The sequence below is a fragment of the Falco peregrinus genome, chromosome Z, assembly GCF_023634155.1.
Source record: "Falco peregrinus isolate bFalPer1 chromosome Z, bFalPer1.pri, whole genome shotgun sequence".
NCBI classification, from domain to species: domain Eukaryota; kingdom Metazoa; phylum Chordata; class Aves; order Falconiformes; family Falconidae; genus Falco; species Falco peregrinus.
In genome coordinates, this window is record NC_073739.1 from 5,739,035 (window position 1) to 5,759,073 (window position 20,039).

The following is a 20,039-nucleotide window of genomic DNA, read 5'->3' on the forward strand; positions in this document are numbered from 1 at the left end:
TGGAATGTGTAGAGAACTACGCCCTCTTGTAAATGTTAGATGTGCCAACCAGGAATGAGGAATCACTGCTGGACTTGATACTCACAAACCAAGAAAACCTGCTTTGTATTACATATCTTGGTTAGTGATAGCCTTGGTTGCAGTGATCACAGTATTGTGGAGTTTGGGATCCTGCTGAGCACACTGAAGGTTAGCAGTAAGGCAAAGTTTTTAGATTTTAGAAGAGCAGACTTCAGCTTGCTCATTGCTCAGTTGGTAGGGACTCTATGGGAAGTTTCCATGGAGGATAAAGGGGCTAATGAGTGGTGGAGATTTTTCAAGAATGCTCTACTGGAAGTACAAAAACGATTCATCCACTTTAAAGGTAAGGGAAGTAGGCAGAGCAAGAGACCCCCTTGGCTTAACTACGAGCTTCTGAGTCCACTCAAAACCAAAAGAGAAGCATACCAGAGACAGAGAAGAAGGTGAATACCCATTGAGAACTACAAGATGCAGTTGGAAGAGCAAAAGCTCAGCTCAAATTTAAATTGGCCAAAGATGTCAAAAACTACAAGAAAGGGTTCTTCAGGTACATAAACAACAGGCAGAAACAGAAGGAAAATATAGGTCCACTGTTAAACAGGAGAGGTGAATTAGTCACCAACAACACTGAAAAGGCAAAGGCTCTCAACGCTTTCTTCATCTATGCCTTTACCAACACTGTTAGCCCCCAGGCCTTGGGAACAAAAATCCAGGTTGATGTAAACATGGACCCACCAACAGTGAAGGAAGAGTCGGTATGTGAGCTGTTATGGGAGCTTGACCCCTACAAATCGATGGGCCCTAACATTATCCACACAAGGGTGTTAGAAGAGCTGTCTGGTGTCATTGTTGAGGCTGCTTTCCATAATCTTTGAGAAGTCATGGAGACGAGGGGATGTCCCAGAAGGCTGGAAGAAGGCTAATGTCACCCCATCTACAAGAAAGGCTTAAAGGAGTTTCCGCTAAATTATAGGCCTATCAGTCTTACTTCAGTCCCTGGGAAAGTTGTGGAATGAATCCTCCTGGGTAATATCACAAGTCAAATTAAGCATGTGATTGGGAAAAGCCAGCAAGGATTCACCAAGGGCAAATTGTGCTTGATAAACCTTGTTGCCCTCTGTGATAACATAACCTGGTCAGTTCATGTGGGGCGAGTGGTGGACATTTGTCTACCCGGATTTCTCCAGGGCTTGCGATATGGTTTCCCACAGCTTCCTCCTAGAGAAACTGATGTGTTATGGTCTAGACAAGTGGTCTGTGTGGTGGGTGGAGACTGGCGGTAAATAGCTCCTTTCCAATCTGGCAACCTGTCACAAGAGGGGTCCCCCAGGGTTTGATATTTGGCCCAACACTGTTTAATATCTTCATAAGTGACGTGGAGGATGGAATGAAGTGTACACTGATAAAGTCTGCTGATGTTACCAAACTGAGTGGGATAGTGGACACTTCAGAAGGGAGAGCCACCCTGCAGGAAGACCTGGATGGGCTGGAAGAATGGGCTAACAAGAACCTTGTGAAGTTCAGCAAGAACAAGTGTAAGGTTTTGCACCTGGGAAAATGTAATCCAGGACCACAGCACAGGCTAGGATCTACCCGGCTGGGGAGCAGCTCTGTGGAAAGAGACCTGGGGGCCCTGGTGGACAAGCTTGATATGAGTGAACAGTGTGCTGCTGTGGCAAAGCAAGCCAACAGGGTGCTGGGCTGCACCAGCAAGGGCATCACCAGCAGAGATGAAGGAGTCATTATCCTGCTCTACTCAGCACTTGTCAGGCCAACCTGGAATACTGAGTTCAGTTTTGGTCCCTGCCATGCAAAAAAGATGCGGGCAAGCTGGAGAGGGTCCAGGGAAGGGCCACGAAGATGATCAAGGGGCTGGGAAGCCTGCTGTGTAAGGAAAGCCTGAAAGAACTGGGTTTGTTCTGCCTTGAGAAAACAAAGCTTAGGGTAGACCTTGTCACCATGTTTCAGTATTTAAAGGATGGCTGCAAAGGAGGAGACCCCCTTCTTACAAGGAGTCACATGGAAAAGTCATGGAAAAGGATGATGGGTACAAGTTACTCTGGAGAGATTCCAATTGGACAGAGGAGAAAAAAAAAACCACAATGAGAACGATCAACCATTGTGATATCTTTCCAGGGAAGTGGTGGGTTCCCCAGCATTGGGCACTTTTAAGATTCACCTGAACAGGGTGTTAGGCCATCTTGTCTAGACTGTGCTTTTACCAAGAAAAGTTGGATGATCCTTGAGGTTGCTCCCAGCCTGGTGTTTTGTGATTCTGTGATTGGTATATATATAAATTTATATGTGTGTGTGTGTGTATTTTTTTAATTGATAGAGTTTTGCAGAATGAAACAGTTGGTATAACAGCACTTAATAGAAGTTTCACTTTTTTTTCCCCCTTCCTCTAAAACTTTAGATTACGTTTTCAGAAGGTCAGGCCCTGTCCACAATCACGCTAACAATTCTTGCGGACAGTGTTGCAGAGCTTTCAGAGACTGTGGAAATCACACTCACCCATGTAACCACTGTGGGTGTTCAGGATACCACAAAAGGAGCTGTCATTGATCCCAAAAGGGCGAAAGCTGTACTGACCATTTTACCCAGTGATTCTCCACACGGTGTGATTGGGTGGCATATGGAGTCTCTCTTTGTTAAAGTCACAGAGCCAGAAGGTAAGCCTGTTTCTTGATTCTCAGGAAAAAACGTGTTTTTTCAAAGTCAACATTGATGAAGCTGTAGCACTGGTTTTATATATATATATATAATATTATTTTTTATTTTTATATATATATCTATCTCACAGCATTTTTCTATAAAAAGATTTGTAGCAGAAATATCCTTTCAAATATGTAACTCTGGTATTTCATTACATACATTTTATGCTGTATTTCACATTACATATATCAACATTATCCAGTCATTTTTGTTTAAGAGGCAAGTTAAAATCTTGGCAGCTCGTGTTGCAAATCACGAATACAGAAAAGACTTTTGTTTAGGTAAAAAGCTGAACTTGCCAATTTAATGGGATTAATATAATGTTTAAAATAATTTACATAGAATGACTTTCCTTATGGATTGGGTCAAAAAGGGAAGCCTTTTGTTCTGTGGGATAGAGGAAGTAAGGAAGCAGAGCGAGAGTCAGTTCCATGTCAAGAAAACTGAATTGGGATTTTTCTGCTTGCCAGCTGTGTGTTTGATTAGGGTTATGTCAGTTTTCCTCCCAGGCACTGAGTGAAGTTGTAAAGGGTCTGCCAGGCAGTTGGCCAGAGGAGGACTGCTGCAATGCTCCAGCTCCTGCCCTCCCTGCTGGCCCAGGGAGCTAGGCAGCTGATCGCTCTGGCATCCTGGTAGTTTTCCAGGGCTTTCCATGGGCTATTTGTACTTCAAAAGTGCAATTTAAATTTTCTAGCTATTTAATATTCTGTCCAAAACAAATAAAATTTATGGAAAATATATTTTCCATCAGAATATATTATTGCAGCTAAAACCTCTTCACCAGTTCTATTTTAAAGTGAATTAGTGTTGCCCCTTTTTTAGCTCTTGGAAGTATTGTGAAGGTGTTCTGTTGGTTCCTTACATACACACACATGCACATTATAAACGTTTGTACTTTGAAGTGAGCTTCGAGGCTTGTTCTTAGGTTTCATTTGTTGCACAGATTCTTTTCTGGTCTTTAAATATTGTATTTTTAATGAATTATATACAGGTGCTAACTGTGAAGTAGTATCTAGTTAATACAAGTAACAGAAAGTAGTTTGAAGTACAAAGCTGGCTGCTCTTTATTGTTTTTTATTTCTCCAGTCATAAACCCAGCACTTTTAGCCAAGTGCTGGGTTTGGTGGTTTATTGGAAAAAAATTGCAGAACTTCTTTCCCAAAAGGGATCTGAGCCAGACTGATACAAGCGTGTCTCATTTTCTTCAACATTTGAGTTAAGGAAATGTAGCATTTGCAGCCAGAGTGATGTCTCCAATGCTGCTTTCTGTATTGGAATCAATAGTGATTTCCTAGAATTGTGAAGACCAGGCAAAATAGCGAGATGGGAGTTCTAAAGGAAAACTAAATAAAAATGTCAACATTGAAGTAACACTTTATGTAGCAAACCTTCGAAACTATAAATATCCCGTATTTTTATTCCGCTAGATCCAGTTTTACAATGCTTTCCAGACATACATGCTGTGTGTTGTGTTTGTTCACACTGCTTGTATGTGCTCGTTTGCCTGAGTCACTGAATTACCCAAGTATTGTTTTGTTGCTAAGCAGAACTGAAGTGGGCTCTAGCAAGTAGCTCCATTACAGTTAGGTGAGCAGAAAAGCAAGCAGGACAAGGGTTAAAACAATCATGACTTGATTTTTTTTTTTTTCCTCTCCCCCCATTCTTGTTACAGGGCGAGTGAATTCAACGATTCTTACTTTACAAATTGTTCGAGAGCAAGGGTTTGTTGGAGAGATTGCAGTTCAGCTGAGCACCGCACCAAACTTTGACCTTCCCTTCTCCAACCAAGCAACAGAGAATGAGGATTATATACTGGAAAAGAAGACAGTCATGATGGCAGAGAACACAACAATAACTTCTGTCGTAGTCACTATTTTGCCTGTGAGTAGTCTTAACAACAACTTCAGCTAATAGTATCTTTTAAGGAAAGGGAAAATGGTTCTGTTTCTATACCAGAAGTAGAGTTTAGCATTCTGGAAATGGCTGAGGTGGCATTCTTGCCTTATCAGATGGTTGTATATCAGTAAGAATTGCAGTCATCTCTTTCAAAAGAATTTGAGTACTCACCACTGAGAATGAACCAGGCTCTTTGTTGTAGTCCCAAAATTGATGTCTAATCGGGACAAAGGAAAAAATTGCGAATGTCTTAGGTGCTTGCTGGTTTTTCAGCTTGTTGCAGGTTTTTACGGAGGATTTATTTTACATGCCTCTTAACAGATCTGTTCTGTAGTTCAGGAGATGTTAATTTTTTCACCAAAAATATTTATATTCTTTAAATATACTCAGAATAGATTTACTGTTTTTCAAGTTCTGGCTTAATTTCTGAGATCTAGCCATCCTTCTTACATGTAGGAGAAACAAGTGACAGTCAGCGCTACTTTCTACCATTCTTACAGATCTGGAATCAGACTACCAACTTCAGTTTCTACAGCTCAGCAAGGGTAGTGGTAGTCTTCTTCGCCTTTCATATAAAGTGAAGCAAGGAACTGATTATGTGGTGTCAAGTGCTGAGAATTTCTGGACAGTAGGCAACCTAGAAGTAGTCAGCTTCCTGCTTGTGTTATAACTTAGAGTGTTTTATCAAAAAAGTGAAATTTAAAAATACGTTTTGCAGGACAATGTTCCAGAATTAGAGGAAGGTTTTATAATCAATATTACTGATGTGCAACTGGTCAGTTCTCCCACTGGAGGTCAGCCAAGTGTGAAGAGGATTGGGTTAGAAATAGCTGAAATAACAATTGAAGAAAATGATGATGCCAGAGGAGTCTTTAGTTTCAATGTTACAAAGGTAAGTAAGTCTGAATGAAGAATATTTATAGTAGCATCCCAGCAGGAGTGTCTGTGTTTTCAGACCAGTTCTGATAGTGTTCTAATAGGCTTTATGACACTAAAGTGTTCTGGATAAAAGGCCAGATACCAGACAAATAATTCCTTCTTTAGAAGTTCTTCACAATTAATATATGAAATTTGTTTGGGAGCTGGAAGTGTTAAAACTGGTGTCATGTAATATTCTGACATGGACCTCAGGAGGTCATCTAATTCAGACTTCTCTGCAGAGCAAGGTCAATGTGAAATTCAGACCAGTTTACAGGTGGTTGTCTATTTCTTCATTTATTTTTACCTGCAAGTGAGTATTTAAAACAAAACAATTAAAAAGTTGTGACATTCAGTAGTTTTTATTTGAATTTACAGGATATAACTGGAGCTGTCGTTGGTTATGAGGTACCGCCACCACAGAATATATTGAACCTTCGAGTTGTTCGACAGGCTGGGAGGTTTGGGTCAGCAACTCTGTACTGGGAAGCCATTCAATCAACTGCTACCTTTGAAGACTTTGCACCATCATTTGGAAACCTCACATTTGCAGATGGGCAGGTATGCACTTGCTGAAAGTTTAACTGTCTCTGAGTTACCAGCTTTAGAGTTTCTCAAATTCAAGTTTTCTTCCAGCAGATTTGCATCTTTTTATTTGAAACATTTTATTTATGGCCTTTTGTATGTGAGTGATGCTCCTGACTTCAGTTCTTTAACATGGAAAAGCAGAATGTTCATAAGCATTGACCAAATAGGGTTGTATGCCTTTGGTACCTCCACAAGTGAAGGTGTAATTTCTAGTAATAAAGCCTGTTACACTGAAAATTTGTAACACAACCTGTCTTCTCTGTAAAATCTCAGAATAGGCCTGTATGTTTTCTTAGCTGTGTTCTACATACAGTTTTAAATTTCATGCTGCCCCTGATGATACTTTGTATACACAAGGCGTTTTGATTTCAAGTGAACAGAAGGGGTCTTTGGCAAATAGAAGTATATACTTTGTGAGCAGAATTTTGGCTTAAGTACAGTGTTGCCTACCCACACTTCCTACTGAGTACCAAAGCAGAGCAGTCTGCTGGTTTTAACATGCAAGATTTATGTCGACTTATAAACCACTCTTGAAGTTTTGTTATCTTATTATAAATATACAAGTCTTATAAGAAATAAGCACAACTGAACAATGTTTTTTTATTATTAGATAAAATTTACCTATTTTAAATTTCAGATTTTTTTCCAAAATTTCACAGAATATTATAAGTGAAACTTTGTTGCTCTTTTTTTCTAACAATTTCTGCAGGCTACAGGAGAAATAGAAATTACAATCATAGATGACAGTGAAGTTGAATTCCTTGAGATATTCAAGGTTGCCCTGGTGAGGGTAACAGGTGGTGCAAGACTTGGGGATGACACCCTGGTAACTGTCGCTATTCCACCAAATGATTCCCCTGTTGGAGTATTTGGGTTTGAAGAAAAGAATGTGAGTTCGATTTGTATTACACTCTTCTGCTAAAGCTGCATAGTCAGTTTGTGTCACTAACACATAGCCAATTTTGGTAAGCTTTCATTGCAGTGGAAGATGACTTTACTGAAAGGCATATCAGTGCTTGCCTTCCTCTAGCTGTGTAGGATGGTAGTAACAGTGACAGTCCTGCTACATAGGTGTAGATTTCTGCATGCCTGAGTCAATTTAATTCAGTATACAAGCAACTGAGGACATCACAGGTAGGACTTTTGGTAGTCTGTTAAATATTAAAATGATTTAGTAACCATCTGTATAACTGAAAATAAAGTTTGGAAAGAAATTATGAAACCTCATCTTGTTCTTGTCACTGAATGATTCTTCTGCTCTCCATTTTGCTGGTGCTGTGCCTGCTTGTGACTCATTGTCTGTAATTGTTTTGAATCATAGGGCTTACAGAATTAATACAAGTGACTAATCTTTGCTAGCGTAATTAAGCACATTCCGTCTATTATCTTCCTGTTGATTTTCACTCTTGTCCCTATTTTGCATTGTCATTGATAATGCTTCTTGTCTCAAGCCTGTATAGATGCCTATTGCTACAGCTTTTCCTACTGCCTCCTCTTTCTTCATCAGGTAACAGTGAAGGAACCTCAGACACCTGATGACCCTGCTGCAGTCGCACTGCTCACTGTCAGTCGAAGTCAAGGAGGACGAGGAGCAGTTAAAGTGTTATGGATTCTTGAGGAAGCAGCCAGATATGATCTGACTCCTCTGAATGGTACCCTTCAGTTTAATGAGGTATTTATGATGTTGCAATAATTATTACTATTAGATATTTATAAATACTTTCTTCTTCTTATGTGTGTTTGCATGGTGGTTGTTATACATTTGTAGAAGTAGGGAGTTATTAAGTATTATAATACTAGGAAAAAGTGAGTTTCAGCTGATGGGGTTAGCAGTATGCTGTGTTTTTTCAAACAGAAAAGGAAAGCTTTTTTTAAGGTAGCATAATGTCATCATCAGGAAGATAGGCTCTTCAAATCTGAACTGTTTTTACAATTAAAAAAGAGGAACAAAAATGTACCGCATGTTACAGAAACGTTTTTTCCATTGCAGCATCAGACAAGTGAAAGGGAGGAATGATACTGAAAGTGTGGGAAGGATAAATAAACGCTCAAAATATACAGATTCAAAAAATAAATAATAAAACATCCCAGTAACTTTCTAACTGGACATTATTATTTGATTTGTATTTCTTGGCAGGTTAAAAAATTCTGAAGCAGAAGCTGAAATACTGGATATTTTTAAGCTATTGTTGTTATCTTAATACTGGTCTTTCATAATCTGCTTAAAATATTTATTGAAGAAGAGTGTTTTAACACAAAGCATAATCTTTTCTGTCTGTACAAGCTTATTTTATGTTAAATGAATAGCCATACCAGTTGTTTCTCTTAATCAGCTGGAAAATAGGGGTTTTTTTGAGAGACCACCAATATTTGGAAAAGTTTTGCTATCATTATGCTATCCTTTCTCTACTGGTAGGCCTAGGCATTGTTTTTTCTTCCTGAAGCTCTTATATATGCATACATGTAAGAATACAAATATGTATGTATGGTGTATACTGGAGTTATACAATGTGTACCTACTTTTTTCCTATATTCTTATTTTAAGCATTTGCTACTGCCCAATGACAAAAATGGGAATTAGACAGGAATTGGCTATGACCTAATATATCTAATCTTAATAATGTTAATCGTTAGAATGTATGTATGCTATTGAATATGCACTTTCTGGTAGAAAAAAAAATTGTATAGAAAATTTCCCCTAAGTTGCAAATCATGTGAATACATTTTCAAAGTAATTTTAGTCATCATTTGGTTGAAAATAGCTGGGGTATTTTTAGGGTGGCACATGATGTTTGAGAGAGAATTTTTATTATTTATTAATCTGTGAGAAATTTTTTCAGCCTGATCAGAAATGTCATATTTTAAAAATATTACAGAACATATCAAGCATATGCATGCTTAACACTTGACTTGTTAAAGAAAAAACCTCTTTTTTGTGATACTGTATTTTTTAGTTTCACTTAATATATGTATACCTACCTACCTACCTACCTACCTATCTATCTTCTGGTCTTTGTGTGATGCAGACTGAGTACCAGAAGTTGATTGTTTTACATGCGATACAGGATGGTCTGCTGGAGGGGAATGAAACATTTACCATTCACCTAGTCTCTACTGGTGATGCAGAGATATCCCCTGTAAATGGTAAAGAAATGATTCATTACATTCTGAGACATTTCATATGAGTATTCTAGCAAATCTGTTCATATTATTTTAATCTACAGTATTTATATATTTTGTTACCGCTAGGTGGTAGCAGTTTAACCATCAGCCTTTTTCCCTAAGTTGTTTCCTTGTCTGAAGAAATCTAAGAGAATTTTAGGTCATAATTTTTAATTCTAAATTAATTGTTGCTGTAGAATTTTGTGTTCAGATGGTTAACATTGTCTGTAAAGAATTCTTTAACAAAAAGGAGCAAAACCAAAAACCAGGTTCAGACCTGTAAGAACTGTAAAATAATTTAATTTGTAAGGGGCCATCCTGGAAGGGTCATCTAGTTGAAAATCTGGCTCAGGGAGCAGGAGACTTCACAATTAGATCAGGTTGCTAAATGCGTTGTCCACCCAAATTCTAAATATATTGAAGGATGGGGGTTCTGTGGGCCCTCTGGAAAGCCAGTGTTTAACCACTCATGTTACAAAATTTACAAAAGTTAGCTCATTAGTTTTCATTTACCATGAGAATCTTTGTTCTCTTCATAGGTGTTGCAACCATCATTATTGTGGGTGATGAAGGAGCTTCTGGGGTGGTTGGGATAGCCCATTCTTCCAGGCATGTTCTGATTGGAGAACCTTCAGGAAATTATAATGGAACTGCTCTTATTAGGTAGGTACAATACTCATTTTTCCAAAGGAAAAACAACAGATCAGTTTCAAAAGCTATGAGACTCCACATTTGGGTAAAATTTCTTAAGTGTTGCATTTCATTAATACTTAAAATCAGAACTATTTTTAAAGTCAGATGTTTGCTTTTAGAGAAGGGCAGATTATACTATATCTGTGTCTTTTTATTCCTGCTGTGGAGCTCCAAATATTCCTCTCAGTCTTCAAATAATTTACAACATTGATACATCAAAGGAAAGAGGATTCCAATCAAAGGGAGGGAGAAAGGGAATCAATGGGATTTGAAGGTGCTTTGTGCTTTTTGGAATTCAGTTCAGGATTGGTGCCTGAAATGTATTTCCATTTATGATGGCTAGCATAACCGAAGTGGAAACTGGGTTTTTAGTTGAATCAAGATGCAAGTATTTCACTGCATTTAGTCAACTGAAAACACAATGAAGAAATGAAGATGTTACCATACATTCTAAGAGTATTGGAAAAAAGGATTGCAACACTTTCCCTTGGTCAACCAGCAAATACAAGCAACAGAACAGCTTCTCATGCTGCCCAGAGAAGCCCGAAAGACAAAGTGATGCTTTGTGCAGCAGTAGTTGCAGATCATGTTGTAGATCATGTTAGGTACAGACACATTTTTGCCATAACTTAGTTTGCAGAAACTGATGTCATGAGTAGGATTAGGCTCTAGGTTTTTAGGCAAACAGCAGACAGAATATTTCTCAAACAACTTCATAGGAGTATTCTACTGTCCTTATGCCTTAAAATAAATAAATAAATAAATAATTGCCTCTGGCATTACTCTTAAGTTCCATTCCCATTCTGTTTTGCATATCTATCTATGGAAAAGCAGAACGGAACCAAGAGAGCTCAGTTTTCAGTCCCCACCTTTGGGCTATATGGGCAAAGAAACTTTAAAGACCTTTCAGTAAAAAATACAGCTCAAGATGCCTCCCAGCATAGGGAAATAAAACAGAACTGCAGAAACGTTACTGCTCTGAATAGGGAATTGTAAAGATCTTAATAGTGTCATAGTACATTAAAACTCAAGCTTCACAGTGCTGATAACATTTCTTTCATGCACAAAGTCCATCTCTGATTGTAAATATTATATATATACATATCTATATATACTAAAGGTAGAAAATAAAATCCATGTTTGTCTTCTTACCTGCAGCCTGATACGTGGCCCAGGGATTTTTGGTGAGATCATAATACACTGGAATATAACACCTCCTCATCACACAGAATTTATTGAGACATCGGGGACCCTGACAATGCGAGACAGGCAGTCTGCAGCAGTTGTTCTAATACAGGTATATGAGAGGTTTTACAACCAACTGGCTATTTCAAGTACTTCCACTTATTTAGTTAGTATCTTGGTTAGAAATTATTCATACCTCTTTCCCTGGAAATGGTTTAAATCCTGTTAGCTTTCATTGATTCTTCTCCCTAGGCTGTAGATGACAACCGTCCAGAGGAAAAACATTACTACCAGTTTCAACTAACTGGAATCAGTGCTGGAGGACTCATAAATGAATCTAGCAGCACAGCAAATGTTACCATGGCTGCCAGTGATTTTCCATATGGAGAGTTTACATTTTCACGGGAACTATTGCAAACAACAGAAGAAGAAAAATGGGTATTAGATTAAAATTCCTTCTTATATAAAATATTAATAGATATTGTATTGTTGCTAGATTTATGCTTAACTTTAGGGAAAACCCACAAGATTTATCATAACACATCCCCCGGAATGCCTGTCTGAGGCTTTTGGAGTTTTCTAATACTCTGAGAAAGAAGGCTATCTGCAAAGTCACATGTACTGTGTATTTTCTAAAGCACATAGTTCTTACCTGACAGAACCATTAGAAAGATGCCTTTAGAATAGTCTCATAAAGGCAGCTGTAGCAGAAAAACAAAACCATTTTTAAAATAAAATGTCCTCTTTCCCTCAGGTTAACATCACCATTGTGCGTTCCAGGGGATCCTATGGCAAAGTGCGTCTCCGCTTTCAGATAATAAATGGGACTGCAGAGGAGGGAATTGATTTTACTCCCACAGTGAGGGAATTGTTGTTTGAAGCACATGAGGAAAGTAAAATTATTTTGGTTGAAATTCACGATGATGACTTCCCTGAAGGTCCTGAAGACTTTTCAGTGATGATTACTGAAGTGGAACTCCAAGGAAGGTAAAGATAAAATTCCCAGTTGATTGATTACAAGCAGAAGAACAAACTGTATTTGAAATCTGATCTACCTGCAAAAAGTCACAACTGGAGTTCAGCTGTTTTACTGTATAATCTCGTAATGTGGCTACAATAGTAATTCTAATAGAAATTGGATGTATCAGGAACCCAATTCTTTTAACATTAGTACAAAGATTTTGCTGATGAAGATTTATTAAGGCTGGAAGTCCTTAGGCTGTCAAGCTGTCAAGTTGTATGAAATCAGATAAAACGAGAGTGAAAAAGTAAAATATACATGGAATAAACTACTATTTTTGGACATACGATAGTTTGAAAAAGTGTGACCAAAAGTCTTTGGTGATAACTGATAAATGTGAGAATATTTGTGTGTTTGTGGTAGTTTACAAATTGTCATACCTGCATCTTAATACTTTCACAAGAAGAATTTTTAATGTAATTTTCTTTTTATGTTCTTGCAAGTGGATTTGATTTTACTGTAAAAGAAAATGGTCTACAGATCGATCAACCTCCAACAATAGGAAATATGTCCACAGTACGAGTTACTATAGCAAAAAGTGATAATGCAGAAGGCATCATAGAATTTGATCCTCAGTATACCCTTCTACAGGGTAAGTTTACTTAAATTTTCGCTGTGGTTTAGTTAGTAAGTTAGTTAGACAGGACTGTGACTATGGCATGAATTTTGAAATAAAATAACTTTTTCTCAATTATTCTTGCAGTGGAAGAGGATGCTGGATTAATCATGATTCCCGTTGTGAGAAAGCATGGAACTTATGGCTATGTAACGGCTGATTTTCTTTCTCGAAGCATTTCTGCACTTCCTGATGGTGTTGATTATATCATCCACAATAATTCTGTCATTTTTTATGATGGCCAGAACCAGACTTTTATTTATATCTCTATTATAGATGATGAAGAAAGGTAATTAGTTTTTCATGTGTTTATTCACTAATTCACTTCTGAGAAATCCTTTTTTAGCATTTGCAGTATGCTTGTGTTTAGAATTGGAACTGAAAACCAAATTTCTGCAGTGCTGAAAAATCACCTAGATTTAAAAGGGGATAAAAGAAGCTATTATTAGAGTTTCATAATTCCTGTTAAAGTTAATGAAAACAAATAGTTTTTTAAAATAAGAATATCAGAAAATTTGGGTGTTAATACAGTTGTGCATAACGAAATATTTTGCCCTTTTTTAAATTTTAACACGAGTAGAAATAGAACATTGTTGCAAGTGTGAGAAATCTTCTGCTGTATGCTTACAGAGATGACTTCTGGAAACCTTTAAACTGTTGGATGCATGATTGAATGTAGAGTTTATTGTTTTCTTTACCCTCGGATATTTCAGAATCTCTTTTTCTTTTTCCATACAGTGAATTTGCAGAGCAATTTGAAATCCAGCTGACAGGAGCCAGTGGTGGAGCAGTCCTTGGGCCCCACCTAGTGAGCCAGATCACTATTGCTAAAAGTGACTCCCCTGAGGGCATCGTCCGATTTCTCAACCAAACTCGAATTATTCTTCCCAACCCTGATACAACCACGGCAGTGTCCCTGGTGCTGGAAAGGGCTGGAAGATTGTTAGGGGAGACACAGGTGGGCCCTGGCTGCCAAATACTGAATGCTCTCCAGTGACTTGGTCAAAAAGCTCCTGCCTTTTCCTTCAAGAGCTTCTTTGTGACCGATTGCTAATAGGATAATTGCAACTCTTTATTAAACATGAATTGTGTATAGCTGCAGTATAACAGAAAATGTTGTTTCCCTTTTAATTTTCTGTTTCTCCTCCTGTTTTCTTTCCTTTATTGTGGTTTTGTGTACTTTGTTTTGAACTAGCTCCTAATCCCATCAAAAATATGGTTCATTTCATGTACCACCACTAGTTTAATTTAATGTGGTTGAATTACTTCCTGAAGCTGGCCAATTGTTTTTTCAGTACATTTTTTTGAGTTTTCTAGATTTTGGGGTTTTTTTGTTGGTTTGGATATTTTGTGGCTTTTTGTTATTTGTTTTGTTGTTTTTTTTTACTTTATACAGACCACTGACAAAGTGAACATACAAATATCAGCCATGGCAGGCCTTTCATAGTCTTGGCAAATAACTGAAAAATTGGCCTTAAAGGCCATGAGCTCCTTTTCTCTCCATATAAAAATTATCTTTGTCTTCTTTGCTTTTTCTAGTAGTCGTTGGAGAAAACTGGAAAACAATTAAAAGCCCAAAATAATAATTTTAAAGTGCTGAATATGACCTCCTTCAAAGTATATCTGATTTGTGGGAAATTCTGAAAATATTCTAGCTTTTGATCAGACTGAAGAAGTATGAATCATAAGTTGAAGGACTGAAAACTTTTATTGCATAAAATATTTGTTATTTTCAGTCTGGGTATCACACTTCACAGGGAATGGTTTTGATCATGAGTACTCATTTGGGGAGCTTCACAACAATTGTGAAAGGGCAAGAAATAGAAACTGTGTGCTTCACGTTACATGCTAAAAAAATATCAGTTTCTCTTCTTTTCTATTACCGATATCTAGGATTAAATAAACTGTCATTGTGGCTAACTAACACTTCAAAATTTCCATTTGTAATTAGTCATGCTTATTTTTCCAAAGGATTATATATTTTCCCACATAGAATTCATTGTGAATATTTTGTATTCTGTATAAACAATGAAGATTTGAACATAGCTAGTTACCAGATACAAGAATTTTTGTATCACTTGTGATACTCTGTCATTTTTTCCCCTTTGAGACTAGTATAATATACTGCCACTCTAAATCTGAAACTGGTATCTTCCACAGATTAACTGGGACATCTTGGGACCCAATTCAGAAGAGGTTTTACCTCCCCTGAATAGTGACATTGGTGACCCTGTGAATGGGTCATTCTATTTCAGAGAAGGAGAAGGAGGTCTGAGAACCATTAATCTACAAATCTATCCTCATGAAGAAGTTGAAGTTCAGGAGACCTTCATTATTAGACTGAGCCTTATGAAAGGTGAAACAGAAATAGATCCTAAGGCGAACAGTATTACACTAATAGTAAGTCTTTTCTTTCTTCTGAGATCTCTGTTAATGTTGGTATTTATCCTGCAAAGGTTAAAAAATTAATCATAATGATCACATAGTTTGTCATTTGGCTTTTTTGTCCTGTGTACTGCTTAGGTGTATTACAGCTTCCTTTCATTAAAAAAAAAAAAAAAAAAAAAAAAAAAAAGGTGAACAATCTGTCAGTAAAATTTGGTACATAAGTTCTGACCTAGCCCTCTTACTTGTAGATTTCTGTGGTTCTCTTTGGAGAGAGCATGGATTGGGACCTCATTTCTAAATGTGTTTCTTGTTCATCCCTTCTTGACCGTTTCGTCTCCTCCAGCTGTCATACATAAAAGAAGGAGATAATCTGGCTATTGCAGAGCAAGAGAAATGCAGAATTTGTGGGAGAAGGCAGAGGGAGTTGTCAAAAACAGATTACTGCTCTAGGGATACTGCAACTAAGGAAATATTTATAAGGCTGTTATAAGTAGCCCACAAAAAATATATATCTTTCCTTGAAATTCGATTATTATTTTTTTTCTTCTGTCTGTAGAGTGTTGATGGAATTAGCTCCTGTTTCCATAGGCTGCTCAGTTTCTCCTTTAGGGACCCAGATTTATTCTGCGGACTGTAGTGTTTCACCCTGCACACCAATGAATTGGTTTCTCAATAGGTGCTGATGTTACAACTCCATCATAAATCCAGTAATTGTTGTGGCAGCTACTGATTTACACAGGTGGAAGTGGATGACCTCTATCCCAGAGGGCTAAGTTTGCAAGCTGATAATGTCCTAAGAGTTTCTGTACACCAGCCCAAGATGCCTGGGTGTTTCCTGCGTTAATATCAAAATATTCAGATACAGCATTTGAAATAAAATTCTGTCCTTTTCTTCTTTGGACATGGGGACTGAAAACTGCTAAGGGGATGTTCATACTTTCTCATCTGTCTCTTGGTATCAGTTTGATTCCTGTTCAATTTAGATTCTGCTTAAACTTTATGTATCACTGTAAGACTTTCTCACAAAAGAGCAAGTCACCTATATATCTCATATAACACTTTTGCTTTGTGTGCATCTGGATGTCTGTGTGCATGCATGGGCTTGATATCACGCCCTTCTCATATCTTGATGATCCTGTCTACCAAGCTCTTTTTTAATTCTGTCAATATTTTTTTCTAACTACTGATGTACTTTTGAATCTTTTTTTAAAAGGAGAAAACTCAGTAGGAAGAGCTAACAGATGTGCGCCTTGTAGCTTCTAGCAATGACAATCTCAATGGTTTGAAAAAATACAACTCTACATTTCTGATTTTTTGTTTGTTTGTTTACTTTTGTACAGATACAGAAGTTCGGTGATCCCAATGGAATTGTACAGTTTGCTCCTGAATCATTAACTGAGAGTAATTATACAGAACCTTCAGCAGTGGAAGGGCCACAAAGTATTACACTGTTTATCAGACGAATTCAAGGCACTCTGGGAAACATAACGGTATTCTCACTCTCTTCTTAATGAACTATATAATCTGAAATCATCCTTGGTATCAATGTATGGAGCAACATCTTATTCTGTGCCTTTTAGTGGCTTATTTCTTGAATTAATTTGCTTTTTACACTGAATTTAGCAAGGGCTCAGCCCTAGTACTTGTGGTTTCGAAAGCCAGATTCAGGCACCCCTGGTCAGGGATAAAAAAAGAAAAACAGTACTGCAGTGCTTCTCTTGCTTTCTCTCTCCATCTCCCCCTGTGCTTTTGATGGGAGAACAGAAGAGACTGTGCTTTCATAGTAACCTTTCTTTGAGATCATCACAATATACTCTTTTCCAGTAATATCTAAAGGTAAGAACCAGACTTTTTTGAACAATCAGTCACATTTGTTTTTCCCTAAAGTTGTTTAAGCATTTTAACAGGTACTTGTTTAGTTGAAAAAAAAAAAAAATCAATCAAAGCATCTGCTGCGTTTAATGACAAGTCTTCACCCCTTTCTGATGTGAAGAATCTTGGAAACAGGAAAACCAGCAAGGATATTTTGGTGTAAAAATAGAAGTAATTCCAAAAAATTGTTCAGAGATTCCATACAGCTTTACATAACACTCTAGTACTGTTAGAGGCACAACACACCCTGCTGTAAGATAGTCTGTGTACTTCTTTCTGTGCATACCTAAGCTAATTTTCATTTTACCCACTTAAAACCAATCTGTTCCATATCCTATCTATACTGAATTCTGAATATGATTGAAAGTTTCTGACTCTGTGGGTCATTCTGCTTTCTTTTGTTTTGTGCATTTTCTAAACTCATTTCAGGTTTACTGGGAAATACATAGTGAATCTGACATCACAGGTGACTTCCTTAGGACTGAGGGATCTGTTGTTATGGCTCACCAGCAGAGTACAGCTGAGATAATTATCTACCTGTTACCTGATGATGTTCCAGAACTGGATGAAAACTATGTGGTGCATCTGATTTCAGTAGAAGGTGGAGCAGATATAGACCAAGACAAAAAAATGTCAAAGATAAATGTTTTTGCAAATGATGATCCTTATGGAGTGTTTGCCCTGTACTCTGATCAGCAGTCAGTATTCATAGAGAGAAACCTGGATCGGTATGTTCAGATTAATGTAACTCGGCATGCTGGAGCATTTGGAGATGTGATCGTTGAGTACTATATCAAGTCTCATCATGAAGAGGCACTAATTGAACCTGAGAATGAGATGGGATGCCTCACGGTAAAAGATGGTGCCAGCTTTGGAGCAAAAAGAGTGCCAATAAGCAACCAGGTCTGTATTATTCTCTTTGGTCCTATGATATCTATTGTTTCCATTTGTGTTCATCACAATACAAATATGCTGGAATAAGAGACCGGACTTTCAATAGTATCCATTGTGAAGAAACAGAAAAGAGAGTTTTATTATTATGAATTTCCTATTTATGGAACAGAAACTGGATCGAAATATCATGTTTTAAGATAATAATGGCAAAATCACTGCTGTGCATGTGTTCAAATATTCAGTATTTCTGTCATTGCTTTGTGGTACTGTGAGTTCAATATTTCATTATTATTATACGTATGGAACTATTTTCTCAAATTTCCCTTTCGGATAGTAGTGATATGTCAGTGCTGACTCATGAAGCAGCAGATAAATTTACCTGGAGTTCTCAGTGTTCCCTGGTTGTTTGTTATTATTATTAGAGTCTTACATCCACACTCACATCCCTTTACATCCATTTTATGTCTTTTTAATCCTAAGGATTAAAATCAAGCAGAGGCCCACTGTGTTAGATCCAATTTATTAAAATGGCAGTAGTTGCTCTACAAATTCACATTCAAACAAACTGTTGGTAAATGACATGCACAATAAAGATGCTCTAGCTGTATTTCTTTTGAGAAACGTAGTCAACAAAACACTTGTCTTGAAAACACTGCTTTTTGTGTGCAAGTGGAACAAAATCTGCAGATTGTTCTGCAACTTAACTTGAACTTGCAGATATAATGTTTTTCGTGGAAGCAAATTTCTACTGTTTTAATTAAATTCTCTCTCTCAAAGGCATTTATTTTACTGGGCTTGAATTTTACTCTGGAACTGATTAATGTAAGCCTGGTTACAGAAAGTGCCAAGGATGTGCCTAAAATATTAGGAAAAGCAAAGTCAGCTGTTCTGCTTGTTCCTGAGGAAGCTGCCAATTCACAGGTCAGTAGACTGGCTGCAGTGTAATCTTTCTGCCACAGAAGGAAGGTACACTTCCTTACAGAAGATAGCTGCTGTAAGAATTCACTTGGCACCCTTGTGTTTTCATCATTACAACCAATTTAATAAATTCTGACAAGACTTTCCGAGTTATTACTTGTACTGTATATTATCTTTTCTCTGGTACAAATTCTTAGATAAATGTGTTAATACAGTTTGAAATTGTCTTTTCATCTATAAAATGTAAATAGTGTAAATATTACAGTTAGTTTATACTTTTGTTGACATGAAATGGAAGTTCTGAGACTTAGAGGAAAATAACTCAATTCTGAACAATGTTATTCCTTTAAGCATAGTAGCCCCGAAGTAAATAACAGCGGCATGTTGTATTATGTGCAAAAAGAGATGGACATCATGCTGGGTTTTAATGCAGTTGACAGTATATTTGGCTAGTCACTGAGTGGGAAAATTTCCATTTGTCTACTTCATATCAGAATGAGAAAATTTGCCTATTCTGATATGGTATATGTGATACAGTTCCCTTTTTGTATGTCAAGCAAAGACAACAGCATGGTGAGGTTTTAGTTCTCAAATGTTATTGAAGCTTTTATTTAATGATTTAATTGTCTTGAAGCACTGTTCTGTCTTTTAATTTGTAACTGAATTTAATCCACATGATCTTTCTGTAAACATCATTTACTACCATATATCCATTTATCATCGTTTTTAGAATGTGCGAATTATCCTTTCAGTCCCATTTGCTCAAAGAAAAAGAAAATTAGATTGTACTAGCAAGAACAATTTTGCCAATAGTATCATGTGGCACCAACTTACTTTCCACTGGATAAACAGTAATTTATTTTAGATCTATGTGCATATATATACACATATAGTATTACATCTATTGCCTGTGAGCATTGAGGGCAAGTTGGTTTGTTTTTCTTTTAAACAGGCACAGAATGCTCTATTCAGTGTTTTCAGCACTGAAATGTCAGTTTTACTGGCCTTTTCCCTAAGATCTAGTTCTCAGAAACGTAAGATTTAGAAGCATTGTTAAAGATTTCTGAAGGAAGTATGTGTGTATATATATTCACACATGCATATATATATATATGTACATACATACATCTATATGCACACATAAATACCGTA

General features: G+C 37.1%; 1 protein-coding gene across 1 annotated transcript in view; it reads left to right on the plus strand.

The window, feature by feature from the left end:
• ADGRV1 (adhesion G protein-coupled receptor V1) overlaps nt 1-20,039 on the plus strand; it is a 291,184-nt gene that overhangs the window by 96,779 nt on the left and 174,366 nt on the right. Inside the window, exons 56-73 of the mRNA XM_055791141.1 lie at nt 2,438-2,693; nt 4,409-4,617; nt 5,351-5,524; nt 5,929-6,111; nt 6,848-7,027; nt 7,646-7,810; nt 9,165-9,282; nt 9,840-9,963; nt 11,152-11,290; nt 11,431-11,616; nt 11,933-12,165; nt 12,643-12,791; nt 12,903-13,104; nt 13,554-13,773; nt 14,976-15,215; nt 16,544-16,693; nt 17,505-17,978; nt 18,747-18,890. Coding sequence (XP_055647116.1) covers nt 2,438-2,693; nt 4,409-4,617; nt 5,351-5,524; nt 5,929-6,111; nt 6,848-7,027; nt 7,646-7,810; nt 9,165-9,282; nt 9,840-9,963; nt 11,152-11,290; nt 11,431-11,616; nt 11,933-12,165; nt 12,643-12,791; nt 12,903-13,104; nt 13,554-13,773; nt 14,976-15,215; nt 16,544-16,693; nt 17,505-17,978; nt 18,747-18,890 — 3,546 coding nt within the window. The remainder of the gene's footprint in view (nt 1-2,437; nt 2,694-4,408; nt 4,618-5,350; nt 5,525-5,928; nt 6,112-6,847; nt 7,028-7,645; nt 7,811-9,164; nt 9,283-9,839; nt 9,964-11,151; nt 11,291-11,430; nt 11,617-11,932; nt 12,166-12,642; nt 12,792-12,902; nt 13,105-13,553; nt 13,774-14,975; nt 15,216-16,543; nt 16,694-17,504; nt 17,979-18,746; nt 18,891-20,039) is intronic.